The sequence below is a fragment of the Lupinus angustifolius genome, chromosome LG02, assembly GCF_001865875.1.
Source record: "Lupinus angustifolius cultivar Tanjil chromosome LG02, LupAngTanjil_v1.0, whole genome shotgun sequence".
Taxonomy (NCBI): Eukaryota; Viridiplantae; Streptophyta; class Magnoliopsida; order Fabales; family Fabaceae; genus Lupinus; species Lupinus angustifolius.
Window position 1 is genome coordinate 6,281,623 of NC_032010.1, and position 18,544 is coordinate 6,300,166.

The following is an 18,544-nucleotide window of genomic DNA, read 5'->3' on the forward strand; positions in this document are numbered from 1 at the left end:
TTGAGTAATGGGTTACTCAAACTTTCTGTCCACTTGAAACTTGAATTTTACATTGAGTAATCGGTTACTCAAACTTTCTGTCCAACAGATGCTTAAAAATTATTTTGAGTAATCGGTTACTCAGCTTTCAAAAATCAGTTTTTCAGTTGGATAACTCTTTTCTCACACATGTAACCTGTTACTTAATGAAGTAACTTGTTACACACTATTTTTTTGAAAAATGTTTTAAGTCTTGTAAAAGTGTCTCACATTTTCTAAAAAATAGTTTGAGCAATTATACTTGTATATACTTAAGAGTTTAGGATAGAATTACTTACAAAGACTTAATCTAATGTCTTGAAGCTTTATCTTCATAAGTCATCTTCCTTTTCTTCTTTTTGGTGATTTTGGTGTCTTCATCAAAACCGTGCCAAGGTCAGGAGCAAGATCTTCTTCACACATTCCTCTTGGCATACTTCCTTTGCTTCTGAACCTTTCTTTGCCATGCTTTCCTTTCTGAAGGTTCTAGCCAGTCATAATCTGGTATGTTCTTCTTTCGCTTCCACTTCTTGCCTTTCTTCCTTTCATCATCTCTGAAATGAGTTGCTTTTAAGGTCTATTCACTACCTTTTATTGGATTTTTGTCCATGAGCCTCATCTCATGTGCTTCTAGTGAGCTTTGAAGCTCCTCAATCCTCATTATTGAGACATTTTTAGACTCTTCTATTGCTACTACAATATAGTCAAAATTTTGAGGCAAAAATATCATAATTTTCTCAATGATCATGAGATCTGTGACTACCTCACCACACCCTTTCATCTGATTGGTAATTGTAATTACCTTTGTGAAGTAATATCCAACCTTGTCATTCTCCTCCATTTGAATTAATTCATATTACCTCCTTAGGCTGTATTTGGGAGTGGAGTTTTGGAGGGGAAGGAAAGGGAATGGATGGCTTTGGAAAACTTTCCCCTTGTTTGGGAGTTGGATCAAGGAGAGGGGAAGGTTTTGGAGGGTTTCTCAAACCCTTCATATGTCTATTTTTAAAGTTTCCTCAATTTGGAGTATTTTGGAAATAAAATGTCAAAATAGCTAAATATGTTTAGTAATAATATATAATTATATATTATTGTCCATTTTCAATTGTTAATTACATTTTTAAGGGAAAATAAAAAAATATTCTTACATTATCATTAGTTTATTTTCCTTCGTCTAAATTTCATACTCCCAAACAATGGAGATGATTTCCTTCATTTTCCCTTCCCTTCGTCCTCCTTCCTAACCCTTTGATCACTCTCCTTCCTTTTCCGGCCTAACTCCCAAACAAAGCCTTAGTGTTTGTAGTTTCACATTCTTTATCTTGTCTCCACCAAAATGGCTTCGAACCAAGATGTCCCAAGCTTCTTTAGTTGTTGTGGCATTCTAATCTTCTCAAAGTGGGTGTCATCAACACACTAATGTAGTAGGAATAGTGCATTGAAAGTTGAACATGGTTCTTTAGTTGCTTCTTTAAACATGGTTCTTTGAATCTCTGTGGCTTCAGGATCAGGTATAATAACTTCATTCTCAACAGCCTCATTCACCTCTTGAAAGTTGAACAACACCTTCATTTATGTGTTCCAACGATCCTAATTCCTCACTGTGAGAATAGGTAGACTCATTGATGGAAGATTACTGTCATTCCCAACCATTGCAGCTCAAGTGTCCTTAGCACAGATCAAATCACACTTTCTCAGCCTTGTTGCACACCTTTCAATCCAAGATCAACAACTTCATAATTTCCAATGATTCGCACAGTGAATGCTTGAGTTTTTCTCACTCAATCGTAACAAAACAGATTGTTTGAAATGAAGGGGAAGAAGAAAATGCTTTGGAAAACGTGGTTCCGGGATAGCAACGTGCTCATGATACTAGATGTTAGAGTTAGGAAGAAAAGAATGAAGAATTTCTAAGAGAAGAGAGTAGGAAGAAGTATGCGTGTCAATGTTTTATTCATCATTATTGAAGAAAGAAGAGTACATGCCTTTTATAGTAAGTCAATCAACTAACTAAACTAAATTTTAAACCCTACTTACTAAAAACAAAAAAGTATTAGTTTTAACCCAACTAACACTCAATCACTCACATATGGCTTGGATTTCAAAGCATTTGTATGGTATAGTTAACAAATCTTTCAATAGGTTTATTATAATTAATGTATCATTAATCAACTATATACACATAAAAAGAGAGCTATTAGTGTGACAGTATGACGTTTAATTCATCTCGTATGAATTTGGTAACAAACTTGGTGCTAAGTAGTTGAACTACTTTCCTTAGGTGATTTCAAAGTCAAGCTAATGAAAGAAGTTTTATGTGGTGTTATTAACGCATACAACTGAATAAACATGAAATTTTATGTGTCTAAAATTATATATAATTAAAAATTGTATATAAAATAAAGATTTGGTTGTAGTTTCTGAATCTTTAAAGTTGTTCTTCAAAATTATAAAGACTCTATGTGTGACCACATCGAGACCAATCTTTGCTATCAACTCTTTGAACTAATGGAATCAAAATAGAGCAATCTAAAACCAGAACTTCTTACTCACAAAAACTCTTTTGTGTATATATATAACAAAAAAAAAAGAGAAAATATTGCAACAACAAAACCCTAAACTCTTTAAAGTTTTTGTCCAGTACACTGAAGGAAAAGCTTTTTTCCCTTCTTTCTTAGGTTGCTTTCATACTTCACAAGCATTTTCTCTTTTCATTGTTATATATATAATATGTGCACAATGTTTCTTAAAAACAATTTGTAGCCACCCCTGAATCACAGCCACCTTTTGGACATGAATTGCGGCTCATGTTTTCACGCGTTGCATACATGTATATATATCTTAGTATATATTGTTGAAAAGAGGTAGCCATTAGTTGAAATGTTAGGAATCAATTATCACATATCATTTCACAAAATAATATAGTGTTTTATCTTTTATTTTATTTTCAGCTACAAATTAATAATTTTAGAATGTATTTTCTTTATTATTTAAATTGTTGGTGCCAGCAAAGAATTAAAATAATATTCCATAAAATTATTTATTTGATAAATTAATTATCAAATAGTATAATTATTTAGCAAAGATTAGAACATTTGTTAGTATGTGACCCTGTAGGTTCCATATTAAACTGGTAGTAAAATGTTGGTGTCTAGCAATACTCCTTAACAACCAGATAGCATGAAGTAATATATATTTTACTTTTAAGAACCGCAAGAAGATTAATTAAAATATTTCATTCTATCTTTACAATTCTGGACTAACTTTAAAGTATGCTACAATTGTCAAACTTTAATAAGTTGTCATGATGACTCAAAGAAACTCATTTCTTTATTCATTGTAATATATTGGTCATTGTCTTATTCTATCATAGAGCTCAAACTCATTGCCAAGAATTGATAGATTCCTTCATGATTAATCATTAATTCTACAAGCATTTAATCATACACATTGTTTATTCAAATAACGTCATGAGACATTATGTGTCTGAAATCAAAGTATGATAAATAACGTGTTAATTACTATGTTAATATCAGGTTAAAGGAAACTATTTCATTTCTCCTTGAGAATTTCCTATTGACAATTTAAGGTAATCTTAACTATAAAGAATTCTCAGTTGAGTCAGTTCAATGATCGTATTCATATATGCATCATCTATATGTGCAATTTAATAAATGAGATCTATTAATATTTATCCAATAAATACTATCAACATATATTGATTTATCTGAGTCATTGATGTCATATTCTCAATAATTCTATGATCAAGAATAATTTAGACTAAATATTATAAAAGACATGTTTCTCATTATTATAATAATAACTCTCTAATTTTTAATCAAGGACTTTAACATATAATTTATTTAATTAAATAACATATATGTATATACTGACATGTAGGTTTTTTTACACTGTCAACAAATCATCTATCATTGATTTATTAATTATTATTGATTCTCAAACAAAAATAATATAAATTAATGGTGGATGATGTGTGTAAAAAAATTTATACTCTTAGTAAACAAATTTTAAACTCATAAAAAATGAGGATAATATTTATGTCAATTTAAAATATCAGTCCATAATTCAATATTCCTTTGTATTAGTATTATTATTACTTTTAAGGTGTAAGTAAATAATGGTTGGTGTACCATGTAAAAGAAGTACTCACACGTAGTAGTAGAGATGGCAAAACGGACCGTCCGGCCCATTTAGCCCGCGCCCGTAAATGCCCGCAAAAATTTAAGCAGGCGCGGGCATGCCCATATTGGTTAACGAATAAAATTTAATATCTTGCCCATTTTAAAACAGGTTAACGGGCTTGCGGGTGTCCCACAGACATTGTTAAATAATTAAAAAATTAAAAAATTCATATAATAAATGAAATGAAATTAGATAAAGTAGTTGAAGATAAAAAATTAATAATTTTTTTGATATTTTATATGAAGTTTAACAAATTACAATAGATTACAATTTTTTTAGGGATTAAAAATCATATTACATCATAACTAATCTAAATTTTTCTTACTTTTTTCCTTAAATTATATTTATGGGTCGTCCGCATGATCAACAGAAATGCCCGCAAACTTGGCGGGCAAAATAGACTGGGCAAATGGCAAAAAGTTTATACCCTGCCCGCAAAAAAAATGCGGGCTACACGGGCAAAGCCCGTTTTGCCATCTCTACATAGTAGTTGATATAGGTGAAACTGTTAGGGAATTGTCAAGCTGTTAAAAGTGGTTAATTCGGTTACCACTGTTAGGCTATAAATAGACTAATGTAATAGTTAGTTAAGGCAGTTTTTCCAAATATAGAAAGTTCATAATTCTTTCTTCTAAACACATTCTCTTGTATTCTTGATCTTAAAGGAATAAGATTGTTCGAGTTCTTTTCTTTTGTTCATAAGAATTCCTACCCTTATTCATTCAATTCATCGTTTTCTTTCCTGAATTCCTTGAATTTCATAACAACCATAACAATTGGTATCTAGAGCTTTTTTTTCTGGGAGGGATGGCTGAATCCACACGTATGCAAGCCGCTGCATGAGACATAGAAGAAAGATTGGAGACAAGAATTTCAGAAAAATTGGAGTTACGCATGGCGGAATTGATGTGTTCTTGGCAAAAGTCTATGAATGAATCTATCAAACAGTCAATTGAAGAAGGGCTAAAGCAAAATTCAGTATTAGAGGGCTCATCTTTCTCAAATAAACATAGCCAGGGTGGTCGTGATCCAAACCATATAACAGGTGATCGAACTAATCCCTTCCATTATGCATGTCATACACGGTTGTCCAGGATTGACTTCCCTAGATTCGATGGCACCAATGTAAAGGAATGGATATATCAATGTGAAACATATTTCATGATGGATAATACACCGAAGGATTTTAAGGTAAAATTAGCAATCATGCATTTTGAGGGGAAAGCACTTAAATGACATCATGCATATGTAAGATCCATGTGGGTCAATTCCTTACCTACATAGGGGGAATATGTGAAGACCTAGATTGAGAGATTCGGGGAGGCTTATGAAGATCCTATGGTAGAATTGATGAGGTTGAGACAAAGGGTACCATTGCTGATTACCATGAAGAATTTGATGCTATCATCACGAGGTTGGATTTATCAGAGGATTATATCCTCAATTGTTTCTTGGGAGGACTAAAAACTGAAGTGCAGATGATGGTAATAATGTTTCAGCCTCAAACAGTATGAAAAGCATTCACATTGGCCAAGTTATATGAGGCTCCTAGTCCCAATATTCATCCAAATATGAAATCTAAGGTTAATGTTAGTCTGGGAGGTAGACCCTTGCTCAATTCTAAGTCTTCAATGGCTACAGTTTCAGAATTGTCGAAAGAAAAGCCAAGATTTAACAAGACTTTGACTCCAGCTTACATGAATGAGAGAAGAGCTAAGGGGTTGTGTTACTTCTGTGATGAGCCACTCACAGCAGAACATGGCTTAACCCACAAGAAGCTTCAAATTCACTTACTGGAACTAGATGAATTAGAAGGAGAGGATGGGGTATCTATCCAGGATCAAGAATTGATTGTCAAACCAAGTGATGAGCCTCACATCTCTGTTAATGCTTTAACAGATGTGGCTAGTTTCAGAACAATGCGGGTCACAGGAAGATACCATAAAAAACCCCTACACATCTTGATTGATAGTGGAAGCACTCACAACTTTATGGATAAACAAGTCGCTGAAAGAATTGGGTGCAAGATTGAAGAGCTTAAACCTGTCTTAGTCACAGTCACAGATGGCATAAAAGTCTCTATCTCATCAGTGGTAAGGAACTTTAGTTGGACACTTCAACACAATACTTTAACTTCAGATGTAATGCTTCTTCTGTTGGGGTGTTGTGATGTGGTGTTGGGTATTGAGTGGCTCATCACTCTAGGGGACATCACGTGGAATTTTGATAAGCTGATTATGGAATTTTTCTTGCAAGGAAGGAGGCATGTGTTGAGAGGGGCCACACAAGTGGATTGAAAAACTGTGAGGGCACAACAAATTGAGAAGACTATGGAGAAATGGGTGCAAATGTCAATGATTCAGGTGGAAGATCAAGAGGGATTCATCCTACATTAACTGACTACTCATGCAGACACAGAGCAATTGGATCCTTCGATTGAATGTATTATACACAAGTATGCTGATGTTTTTGTTGCTCCTACTCAATTACCTCCTGAAAGGCCAAAGCATGATCACAAAATTCCCCTGATGCATAGTATGGACCATGTGAATAAGAGGCCATATAGGTATGCTAAGGAACCAAATGATATAATTGACAAGTTGATCCAGGAAATGTTGAAGTCATGGGTTATTCAGAATAGCACTAGCCCTTATGTAAGTCCAGTGGTTCTAGTTGGGAAAAAGGATGGTACTTGGAGATTATGTGTAGATTACAGGGACCTAAATAAGGGGACAGTTAAAGATAGATTTCCCATTCCTCTAGTTGATGATCTAATGGATGAATTACATGGCTCTAGTATATTCTCCAAGATTGATCTGAGGGCAGGGTACCATCAAGTAAGAATGAGTTCCCCTGATATTCATAAAACTGCATTCAGGACACATAGTGGCTATTTTGAGTATTTGGTAATGCCTTTTGGGCTTACAAATGCACCAACTACCTTTCAGAGTTTAATGAATTCAGTTTTCAAGGACTTCCTTCACAAATTCCTCTTAGTTTTCTTTGATGACATTCTAATCTACAACAGCACACTAGGGGAACATTTGAGGCACTTGGAGTTGGTTCTTGCAATGATGAGAAAGCATCCGTTATTTGCCAAACATTCTAAGTGCTACTTTGTGGTTAGCAGAGTAGAGTACTTGAGTCATTTCATATCAGCTCAAGGTGTGGCTACGGATCCTACAAAAATCAGTGCAGTGCATAATTGGCCTCTCCCTCAAACACTCAAACAGTTGAGAGAATTTCTTGGTTTAGCTGGTTACTATAGAAGATTTGTCAAGGGGTATGGTACTGTTGCCAAGCCACTCATTGAAATGCTGAAAAAAGACAAATCCAAATGGTCTCCCGAAGCTAAAAATGCATTTGAGCACTTGAAGGAATTGCAAACATCTGCTCCTATTTTAGCTCTACCCAACTTTGCACAAGAATTCACATTGGAAGTAGATGCATCAGGGCAAGGGGTAGGAGTTGTGTTGATGCAGAACAATCATCCCATTGCCTTTATCAGTAGAATGTTGAATCAACAACAACAAGCACTATCAACATATGAGAAGGAACTAATAGCTGTGGTGTTTGTAGTTCAAAAATGGAGGCATTATTTGTTGAACAAACATTTCATCATAAGGACTGATCATAGGAGCCCTAAATATATACTGGATCAACGACTAACAACTGATTTTCAGCAAAAATGGTTAGTCAAGCTTATGGAATTTGATTTCTCCATTGAGTATAAGCTTGGAAGGGAAAATGTAGTGGTTGATGCTTTATCACGAATGGAGGGACATGAATGTCAAACATGTTGGTGCATACCATGGATTCAGAATGGTTAGATAGAATCAAGAACATCTGGGTCAGTGATGCAAGTCTTCAAAGGGTGATAGTGTAGTTGTAAACAAGATCTGCTGAGCATAAACATTACACTTGGGAAGGTCTATAATTGAGGAGAAAAAGTAAATTGGTGGTGGGTAAGGATGCTTCATTGAGGCATGACTTCTTGCAATGGTTTCATGAGGCTGCACCAGGGGGACACTCAGGCAGAAATGCAACTACACAGAGGATCAAGGCAGTGCTACACTGGAAGGGTATGAACAGAGATGTCAAAACCTTCATTCAACAATTCTCTATCTGCCAGAGATGCAAGTATGATACAGTTGCTTACCTTGGGTTGTTACAACCATTTCCTATTCCTGATCAGGTCTGGCAACACATTACCATGGACTTTATTGAAGGGTTGCCAAATTCTCATGGAAAACAAGTCATCTATGTGGTGGTGGATCGCTTAAGTAAGGCTACTCATTTCATACAACTAGTGCATCCTTATACTGCTAGCATTGTAGCTCAGGCCTTCATGGATCATGTCTTTAAACTACATGGCTTCCCAAGTTCCATCATGAGTGACAGATATCCAATCTTCATCAGCAGATTTTGGCAAGAACTCATGGCTTTTCAGGGTGTTAAATTGCAACTATCTACTTCTTATCATCCTCAAACAGATGGTCAATCTGAGGTAGTAAACAGGTGCTCGGAGACTTACTTGAGGTGCATGTGTGCTAATGCTCCACAACAGTGGTCGAAGTGGCTACCATTAGTTGAGTGGTGGTACAATACTACTTTCCACACTTCTATACAAGCTACTCCTTATGAGGTGGTTTATGGACAACCTCCCCCAACTTCCTTGCCATACTTACCTGGGAAGTCAAAGGTGCAACTAGTGGATAGAAGTTTGGCAAAGAGGAAAGAAATGTTGAAGGTCCTTAAATTCCATCTTAGAAGGGCCCAAGACCGAATGAAGCAACTAGCTGATAAAAGTAGAAGTGATAGGCAATTTAATGAAGGAGACTTGGTTTATGTTAAGCTACACTCTTACAAACAGATTTCAGTAGCAGCTAGAGTAAATGAGAAGCTTGCAACGAAGTATTTTGGGCCTTTTCCAATCATCAGCAAGGTGGGGGCAGTGGCTTATAAGGTTCAATTTCCAGATCATGCTAAAACTCACAATGTTTTCATGTTTCTCAACTCAAAAAACATGTGGGACAAGCTATTGTTTCCACAAATATTCCTTCGAATTCAGAAGAGGTTTTGGTGGCCAAGGAACCTGAGCTTATTCTGGACAGAATCACGGTTAAAAGGAAGGGACAAGCAGTGACTAAGGTTTTGGTAAAGTGGAAACACCAACTAATTGAAGATGCTTCATGAGAATTCTACTTTGATCTTTGCAAAAAATTCTCAAATTTTCATCCTTGAGGACAAGTATGCTTTCAAGGGAAGGGCATTGATATGGGTGAAACTGTTAGGGAATTGCCAAGCTGTTAAAAGTGGTTAATTCGGTTACCACCATTAGGCTATAAATAGACTAATGTAATAGTTAGTTAAGGCAGTTTTTCCAAATATAGAAAATTCATAATTCTCTCTTATAAACACATTCTCTTGTATTCTTGATCTTAAAGGAATAAGATTGTTCGAGTTCTTTTCTTTTGTTCATAAGAATTCCTACCCTTATTCATTCAATTCATCGTTTTCTTTCCTGAATTCCTTGAATTTCATAACAACCGTAATTTCATAAAAAATGCGGGCTATACGGGCACGCCCGTTTTGCCATCTCTACATAATAGTTGCATAGATATTAAACAAGAACATTCAATTCCTTTTAAAAAATCACCCCTTCCAAAAAATGTAGTTGAAGTCGAGGAATCTTGTTGTGTCATGATTGTATGTTTTGATTTTGACTCCATATGAGAAAAACCTATGTGAAGATGTGTATGTGGAGACATTCAATAAAACATTGCCAATATATTAAGAATTTAATTCTAATTAAAATTTAGACAAAAATGATAGCATCAAAAAATATAAATACAATTATCTCTAAATGTGACGTGTCTCCATGTTAGGATAAAAGGAATAAAAAATAGGATAAAAGGAAGGTAAAATTCTTCCCATTTATTTCATTTTTCGTGGCTCATAGAGATTTGAAGGGTTCAATAGTTATCTTATATTAGAATTATTGGATTTTCTACTTATTTTGCCGATGAATGAGTTAATGGTTTTTTGTGATCTAATCAAATCCATCTTGATGAGTGAGTGAGTTGAATGGTAACGTTTGAAAGAGCTTATTATTTAAGCGAGCTTATATTTCATACGGACTTTCAAATTCAACAATTGATCGAAATTTTCTTACTTAAAAACATTTAAAAAATAGATACAAACTATTTTTAACAATATATAGAATATGTTATTATACCGGGTCAAAAATCAAAATAACACATAATAAATAACATAGACATAAATAATACGATCATACAGCAGTATATACATAATCACAAGCACCTAAAATAGGATTCACTGTTATGAAACTTCCACAACAATAGGTCACAAATGACAAAGACACAAAGGTAAAATTGATATAGATGAATCTATTATCAAGTTGAAAACTTACACATGAAATATACCTTTTTTTCCACTTACAAAATTTCTGACATCAGAATTACAGCTGAATTAATGTGTTTTGACAGGAGAGGCTTGACCCAGAAGAACCCTTTTCCACACAATCACTCAAAATCATTAACTATATGTATCTCTTACTTAGATTACAGACAACAACAATCAAACCTTATTTCCACTAGATGAGATCGGCTACATGAACTGAACGACGTATATCTTATTTAGTTTATAGATAACAACAACATTCAAGCGTTAATCTCATTAGGTGGGATTTGAACGAGGACAATTTAGTTTGCAGATAACATCACTAATTGTGAACCACAATTCACTTCCTCAAAAATTTTGTTTTGACACCTCCTGAAAATTATTATGACATACGAAAGGAATCTTTAGAAAAATGAATCAGAAAGTATGCATGTTAGGCAAATTAAAATGAGTGGAGTGATAATAATCCCATCTGGAAGGAAATAAAAGGGAAAAGAAATATCCACATTGTTAATTTAATTTTCCACATACCTTCAACATTCTCAAATTGGATTTCCTTCACCAAATCAGATGCTGCATTGTACTCAAACCTATAAAAGAATTGAAAAATATGCCTTCAGAGATATATTTTACAGTTCACTCCAACTTAACTATTAAAAATTATACTGAAGCAGAATTTACATCATTAAATTTTATATGAAGGCAGCAAAAAACACTCAAATCTTTTTATTGCTTTTCAGTACAAAACATGTACAAACTACAAGTCTGGAATGTTAGAATATGACCTTGGTGATTAAATTCTAACTAGATAATAATTCGCAATGGAATAAGGTGGTGATGGAGGGACCTGATGAGTTTAAAACATCATAAATGTGAACATGAGATGCATTCTAGACACAAATATTTGGTCAGAAAAAAGAAGATAAACTTATCAATTGGAACTCCAAATGTTTAAGAATGAATTGCAGGAGGAAGAGGAAAAAGAAGACATGAAGATCTTTTAAATAGTATAACAAGTTATTCAAGACTCTCATTTATAACAATATAATCCTCATACATTACTAACAATTCTGGACAGCTAAGAAACATGAGAAATCTTACAATCTCAACATAGACAAAAAAGAAATACCAAGAATTTTATATTAATGGGATTAGACATCATATGACCTCTGAGTTTTCCTTGTTTGATAGAGTAAAACATGATTATCCTAACAATAGAACATTAGAAAGTAAACACCATTTCAATCCTTCAATAATATTCTAACAATCCCTTCTACTGAAAAAGCAATCAACAAATAAAATCTCTAGATAAAACCAACAAGTAAGAACAACCCACATTCTTCATCTATGTTCACCAAGTAAGAGAAAATTAACAAAGGCTTTCCATTTATGGTCATGAGGAGTTGAGGACCATAAGTTACAGCTTGGCACATACCGAGAAAGAGAGAAGCAGCAATGCTTTTCTCTTTCACTCTCTCAAGTAGTCAAGTCTTAAATGAAGAAGCTCAAAAAACCAAAAAGAATTCCATTCACTCTCTGCCCTCTAATGAAATAGCATGCCTTTCCTTCTCTCAGTGGGGGTTCTGTTCAAAAAATTATACTTATTTTACTTGTAACAAATATGTTTGGGGATACCCTACCATAGTCTGCCTCTTTCAGAAAGGGTGAGGCTATTGGCGTTCCCACTCCTTGTCAACCGATGATAGTTTTGTACAACAAAAAACTAAAACAATGTGATAGAACCTGGGGGTTCACTAACACAATGACTGAATATGCAATTTTAGATGCCAATAGCACCACTACCCAGTAAGAAAAATGCAGCACAACATTTGAACATAGAAGTAACCACCTAACAAGGATTTGCTGAAAGACAGAACAATTTCATCTGAATTTCATGTGTGGGTATGACACTTTCCTTTAGAGCATAAAAATTCACAATCAATTGCTAGAAAAGTCAACGGTTCTTGCCAGCATGTTTGTCCAAAATTTATAAATAAATTCAGCAGAAACTCCTAAATGGAAAACAACAAAGTGACACAGTATTTCTCAATACTAATCTGTGCATAAATTCATCTCTAAAGCAATTGCTTGTCATACTAGACCAATAGCAAGATTAACAAAATGAATTGAGCTCTCTGCAACTTTACAAAAGACCATAACATGAGTTCTTAATAAAGTAGGTACTGAATTCAAGTAGGTCACCGGACAGTAATAAAATCACATCATTTAACCATTATGATAATTCGAGTACTGTTATATGTACTACAAACTGCGATAACATTCTGGACATATTTACCTATCTTAATACAAAAAATAACCTAGAATTATAAAGAGTTTCGCGAAGTTATTGAGAATAGTTCACAAATCATTTGTGACAATTCAGACCAGTAAGGCAACAATAACTTTTCCGAAATTCTGAGCATTTCAAAATAAATATAACCTTTTAATTTCATCAAAGCATAACATGAATATTGAATCAAGAGTCAGTCAAATAATGCATCATATAACTTAAAAACAAAACCGATACATCATACAGTAAATCCGAATTACCTATTGGAGAAAACCACTTCGAGTTCAAAATCAGATGTGTTCTTGATAGCTTCACTCAATATAGTAACAATTTCAGTCTTTCGAGTACTAGCCATGAGTAAATCATACTCAGTTGGAATTATCAGTGCAAAAAAATTATCACTAAATTCGCTAAGACAAAATTTCTCAACAGCAGCAATAGCTATCCTCCTTTTTAGGGCACCAACCTCAGTGTCAACAATGTACATTGCAAAATCAGTAATCATCAGAATGCAGCGTTTTATCTTCCCTGAACCAGTGAACTTCAAAACTTTATCTGCAAATAGAACGTGTTTGTCCCCTACACAGCAAAAAATATCATTCACAAGAGTAAATACTCATCTTAGTTTCTATCAGTACCAGCGTAGCTACTTATCAATTTAATTCATGAAATATACGAAGTACACAATGACACATATCATATAAATTGACAATGTTTGACATTGGTTAACGACTAGGCTTTTGACTGATTAGACCTATTATGTACATATGAGACCGAATATTAGATAATAAAATGTAAAAAAATGTAATATATATCTACGCAAGTAAACTTATGCACAATTATTATTTTATTTGTATTACTTATATTTATTTATATTACTTACCTTTAAAGAGAAATTGATATATGTACTAACAATTTAAGAGATTTTCAACTTTATTATCCATTATTCATATTTTATATTGATTTTTAAATATAAACAAAACAAAAGACACATAAAGGGTGAATTATATATACACGACAATATAAGAGATTTTACATTGAATGTCTAGCATTCATATTTTATGTTGAATTTTAAATATGAATAATGCAATAAGATCTCTATAATATAAGATATCTATTTGAAACTACTACTACTAAATATAAATAAATGATACATAAAAGAGTAGAATATAATAAATTTGAAGTAGAATATTGCGGTTAACCTTGTTTGTTGAGTAGCTTGATGAGGAAGGGATAAGAATGGACATCAAGGTAGTCGCCTTTGTAATCTCTATGACGAGAGGCATTACGGCGAACTTTGATTCCCATGAATGGTTCTTGATCATCGGAAGAGAGATTGTTGTTTAAGGATCTGAGTCTCAACCTTCTTTCACTTTTTGAATCTTCAATCTCGACCTTACTATACCGTTCCATCTCTTCTTATTTTTGGGAATGAGTTAGGAGCTACTTTAATTGACTTCATTCAGATGAAGCTATTAAGGGGGTGAGCTGTACTAATGTGCTGTTGTGGACCCCATCTCTTCTCACCCTTCACTTACTTTTTATATATATCAATTTTTATGGTTTAGTTACTTAGTAGGATTTATAATATATTAAGTTTTACAAATCATTTAAGAAATCATTAAATAATATAAAAATTATTACAATTCGATTAAAATAACTATATTCAATGGACATTGGAAACAAAATTAAGTTCAGCAATGCGAGTTCTGTAGTTTTTTTTAAGGTAATTTGTAGTTATTTGACCCAGTTCATAAGTTAGTGGAACAATTCGATAAATAAAAATTAAAAGGAGTTTGTGATTTAAAAAAAAGGAATTTGTATTATTTGAAAACTAATCTTTAAAAAAAAGATATTGTAAGCAATCTTTAGAACGTAGCTTTCGTTAATTCATTTATCAATTTTATCGTTCAAAACATTAAAAAATTATATTAGTTATTGAAACTAAAAAATCCATTATTTTTGTTGTCTCACATTATCTCCAAAAAATAAAATATTAAAATAAAAGATTAAAAATTTGATTTTAAATTATTTATGTATTTAAGCACTCCAATTAATAATTATTTAACTAATAAATAACTACACAAATATTGTATGTATTTTTTAGTAATTTTTCAAATTTCAACTAATTATAAAGCTAATTTTATCGAACAACTTTAGTTTAATAAGATATTTCCATAGCTACAAGTTTGCAGCTGCTTTCATATTTATTACCTACAAACTCTCAACTATAAGATAGAAGCCTACATTTATAAGTTAATTTTGTCAAACAAACCATAAAAAAATGGAGAACAAAAAAAAATTAAATATAAAAAAATTGGGAACAAATGGAGTATTTATTGAAATATTAAACTGAAAGTTTCCAATAATTTGAGTTAGATTTTTGGCTATTTATGTTTTAAATTATTTATATGTTTTAAAAATACTCTAAATTTGGTCCTCGACGCGAATACATTTGAAAGTGACATCAAATTGATGAAACAAGTTAACCAAGTTTTCAGTGTCAATTGATAAGTGATAATGATTTTTCTATCTTCAATCAAATTTTCAACCTTAGATCAAAATTACCGTCACTTTTACTAAACAACCTATATCTCCTTCCTCATCTTTAATAACTTCTTTCATCTTCGCAATCACCGATCAAATTACCAAACCAAAATCCACCCACTTTTAATTTCTAATGTATTACAATGTTGCAAAAATCTCCATACAAGTCACAACCAAATTATCCAACCAATATCCATTCCCGTAATACTTCTATTCCTTTTCATTACCATATTTATAGTTCTTTTTCTTGTTGAAGTTTAACTTAAATACATAGGTTCAATATATTAGTTGTTTGTAGTGTCTTTTTTCCTAAACATAGTGTGATATTGTCTAGTAAGAAGAAGTTTCACACAGCTTTTGTATATTGGGAAACGTGAAATTTTGTTACAACAAAAAGATATAAAAATGTGTGCACTGATAATTAAAAATGTTTTTTTACACCATCATTATATCAATTATGATTCATATTTAATCATGATTTACTCTTTCTTGTTATAGTTTACCTTAAATGCATAGCTTCCATAAATTAGTTGTTTGTAGTGTGTCTTTTTTCCTAAACATATTGTGATATTGTCTAAGACAAAGAAGTTTCACACAGCTTTCATCATTTGTGTATATATGGAAACATGGAAATTTTGCTACACCAAAAAGATAAAAAAATATATGTCAAATCACCATTCATATTTAATTATGATTGACCTTGAATATAATTTATATACATGAATGAGAGTATGATGTAGTAACAATGTATTAGACTTTTAGACTAACTGCATTAGCTATTACATTCTAACAATAATATGTAATTCTGATCTTTACACATTCATGTAACTTAAATGATGAAAATGGCAGATAAAAATTACGGAGGCTAAAATCTCCTAACTGAGAAACTTGAGTGACCAAAACTGCATTTTAGCTTACAAGTTTTTACCTAGTTTGATGCCAACTAGTGATAACAAGAAGCTATTTACATGAAAACAGAGGAAGCCAAAATATACAGAACTGCAAATTTGTTCTTCAATCTTGGATTCAGGTTGACTTCAGCCTATCCAAGTTATACAATCTCTGTAAAATAAATATATACTAAGTTTACATAACAGAAAATTTCATGACCAATTAATGCTATGTTAGGAACAAAATATTGTCTTACTAGAATACAATGGGTTTCATCAAGAAATGGCACAAGCAAAGAAACCAAGATCTTCATTTTCTCCTTTAGGGTGTCACAGTTTTCATCTTTTGTCTTTAGGAGATCCATGAAAGTTTTACTTTCTGGTACTAGTTTTAGACCCACCTGCAATTCCATTGTTTTTAATTCAGCAGATATATTAAAAACTGACAAATTCACATTCTTTAGATCACTATGCTAAATTATGCAAGTTTTATACGTAGTACAAATATTCATCGGCCAAAGAATTATCATAAAGATTTGACAAAGTTTTATATTGATTGTCGACTGCTTAACACAACTTTCACATTTTATCTTGACTTAGGATCAGTTATTTATTGTATCAAACACATGGGGTCAAGAATGTTTATGTAGATAATCAATTAAGGGCCATGAACAATGGAAGTAAAGAACATTTGATTATTACTCTGAAAGCAGCTGATGAGATCCACCCATGCCATGGCTTTAAAGCTATATTGTAAGACTCTTCAACTACTTGCTCCATATTCTTCTCTGGATCTATTGCTAGTGTTTTTAACAATGCCAAGCTGAAATCCAGGGACCTGCAGAATGGTACAAGAATGATACTTTTCCCCCATGAAATTTCATTACTTTTCTAATTAAGTGTCACGAAAAGAAAAAAGGAAAAATTTATATTAATCGATATAAATATATAGAGTAATGATATATTCTCCTATAACATGTCTCACCTGGTGAGCCAAAGAAAGGCCTTACTACAGCTAGACCTTTTCCTTGCATTGCCTTCCCTTGCTTCTGATTCCAATATTTCAACCAAATTTGAATTCATTGAGGGATTTGATTCATGCATCTCTTCCAATCTCTGTAGTATGAAATGAAAGTCAATAAACTGACTTCATTCAAAAGTGCAACTATATCTTAACTGAAAAAACTGACAGTCAGTAAGCATCATATAAAATACTATAATAGACAAGAAAAGCAAAACTGGAAAGGAAAAGAAACAAAACCCTAGATGATAAATATAATCTCTGGACAACGACAATCATGTCTTAATCGCACTGGATAGAATCAGGGTCAGCTACATGGACAGAATAATATCATAATATTCTATCATAAATCATTTCATTGACAAAGCTGATAAAGTGAACTAAAGTTAGAGGATTAGCTATGCCATGGGTATTAAATTCACCTTAATATTGTGGTGCAAGTCTTGTCTCAAAACAACCATTGTTGGTCCTATCTTATCTGCAAGACAATGTTTTAGTTGTTACATCAAATTCACATTTGAAGGAAAATGAGAGAACAATTCATATAAAACCCACCAAGAACTTGTAGGAGCAAGTAACATAGAGAAATGAATGGCTTTGTGGGGATGAGGACAAATTCGTGATTTTCTCCATGTTTAATTATAACAACCTTAGAAAGCTCTTCAATGGCAGAACTTATTTCAGAATTCTTCTCCATCTCTCTCATTGTACTCTTCATTTCACTCTCCCTTGTCGGTTTCTTTATAAATACCTCCAGAGGAAGACTGACGGGTAAATCTTTTGTTTGTAAATTGAAGTTTGAGGGCAACTAAGGAAAAAAGAAGACTTTAAAGTCGTCTCAAGCTTATATTTTAGGGTTCTAAGTCTTTTCCTTCTTACTCTTGCCTTTTAAATCTCCCTTTTAAAAAGAGAGACCTTAGTATAAGGAAATTGAATGTTTAAGAGTGATGTAATATATTTATGAGATATCTCAAAAAAAATTTCTATCCCCCTCCAAAATCTAATTTGTAAATGACCCTAAAGATCTTAGAAAATGATTGAATTAAGATAAAATAAAATTGCATATATCAATTACTATTAAATGAGAACCTCATAAACCATAACAAAAAGCAGGGAAAGTAGGAGAAGTAAATTTATATGAAGTGTATGGTT

The 18,544-nt window shown here is 32.7% G+C and overlaps 4 protein-coding genes across 4 annotated transcripts in view; 1 reads left to right on the plus strand and 3 right to left on the minus strand.

Annotated features, from left to right (window-relative positions):
• LOC109326413 overlaps positions 1-859 on the minus strand; it is a 3,184-nt gene extending 2,325 nt beyond the window's left edge. The window contains exon 1 of the mRNA XM_019559099.1: positions 607-859. Within this exon, the coding sequence (XP_019414644.1) occupies positions 607-859 (253 nt within the window). The remainder of the gene's footprint in view (positions 1-606) is intronic.
• On the plus strand, positions 6,560-9,367 carry LOC109326422. Its single transcript, XM_019559109.1, has 3 exons — positions 6,560-6,584; positions 6,634-8,046; positions 8,244-9,367. The coding sequence occupies exons 1-3, from the start codon at positions 6,560-6,562 to the stop codon at positions 9,365-9,367; spliced, it is 2,562 nt and encodes an 853-aa protein (XP_019414654.1).
• Positions 10,677-14,379, minus strand: LOC109334564 (myosin IB heavy chain-like). Its single transcript, XM_019570409.1, has 4 exons — positions 14,137-14,379; positions 13,195-13,513; positions 11,176-11,234; positions 10,677-11,016 (listed from the first exon to the last, which is right to left on the minus strand). The coding sequence occupies exons 1-4, from the start codon at positions 14,345-14,347 to the stop codon at positions 10,985-10,987; spliced, it is 621 nt and encodes a 206-aa protein (XP_019425954.1). The 5' UTR covers positions 14,348-14,379; the 3' UTR covers positions 10,677-10,984.
• Positions 16,375-18,183, minus strand: LOC109328854 (glycolipid transfer protein 3-like). The gene is made up of 6 exons (XM_019562474.1): positions 17,948-18,183; positions 17,815-17,870; positions 17,357-17,487; positions 17,074-17,209; positions 16,629-16,772; positions 16,375-16,543 (listed from the first exon to the last, which is right to left on the minus strand). The coding sequence occupies exons 1-6, from the start codon at positions 18,108-18,110 to the stop codon at positions 16,508-16,510; spliced, it is 666 nt and encodes a 221-aa protein (XP_019418019.1). The 5' UTR covers positions 18,111-18,183; the 3' UTR covers positions 16,375-16,507.

What these genes read in the sequence shown, in the direction of transcription:
- LOC109326422 (XM_019559109.1), top strand. Translation starts at nt 6,560, where the DNA reads ATGGGTGCAAATGTCAATGATTCAG. An exon ending in TGCAAATGTCAATGATTCAG is followed by an intron (nt 6,585 to 6,633) that starts GTGGAAGATCAA and finishes CTACTCATGCAG; the next exon opens with ACACAGAGCAATTGGATCCT. An exon ending in CATACCATGGATTCAGAATG is followed by an intron (nt 8,047 to 8,243) that starts GTTAGATAGAAT and finishes AGGCTGCACCAG; the next exon opens with GGGGACACTCAGGCAGAAAT.
- LOC109334564 (XM_019570409.1), bottom strand. Translation starts at nt 14,347, where the DNA reads ATGGAACGGTATAGTAAGGTCGAGATTGAAGATTCAAAAAGTGAAAGA. An exon ending in GAAGTGGTTTTCTCCAATAG is followed by an intron (nt 11,235 to 13,194) that starts GTAATTCGGATT and finishes ATTCTTTTATAG; the next exon opens with GTTTGAGTACAATGCAGCAT. An exon ending in CCAATTTGAGAATGTTGAAG is followed by an intron (nt 11,017 to 11,175) that starts GTATGTGGAAAA and finishes AATAATTTTCAG; the next exon opens with GAGGTGTCAAAACAAAATTT.
- LOC109328854 (XM_019562474.1), bottom strand. Translation starts at nt 18,110, where the DNA reads ATGAAGAGTACAATGAGAGAGATGGAGAAGAATTCTGAAATAAGTTCT. An exon ending in CTTGCTCCTACAAGTTCTTG is followed by an intron (nt 17,871 to 17,947) that starts GTGGGTTTTATA and finishes ATTGTCTTGCAG; the next exon opens with ATAAGATAGGACCAACAATG. An exon ending in ACTTGCACCACAATATTAAG is followed by an intron (nt 17,488 to 17,814) that starts GTGAATTTAATA and finishes TTCATACTACAG; the next exon opens with AGATTGGAAGAGATGCATGA.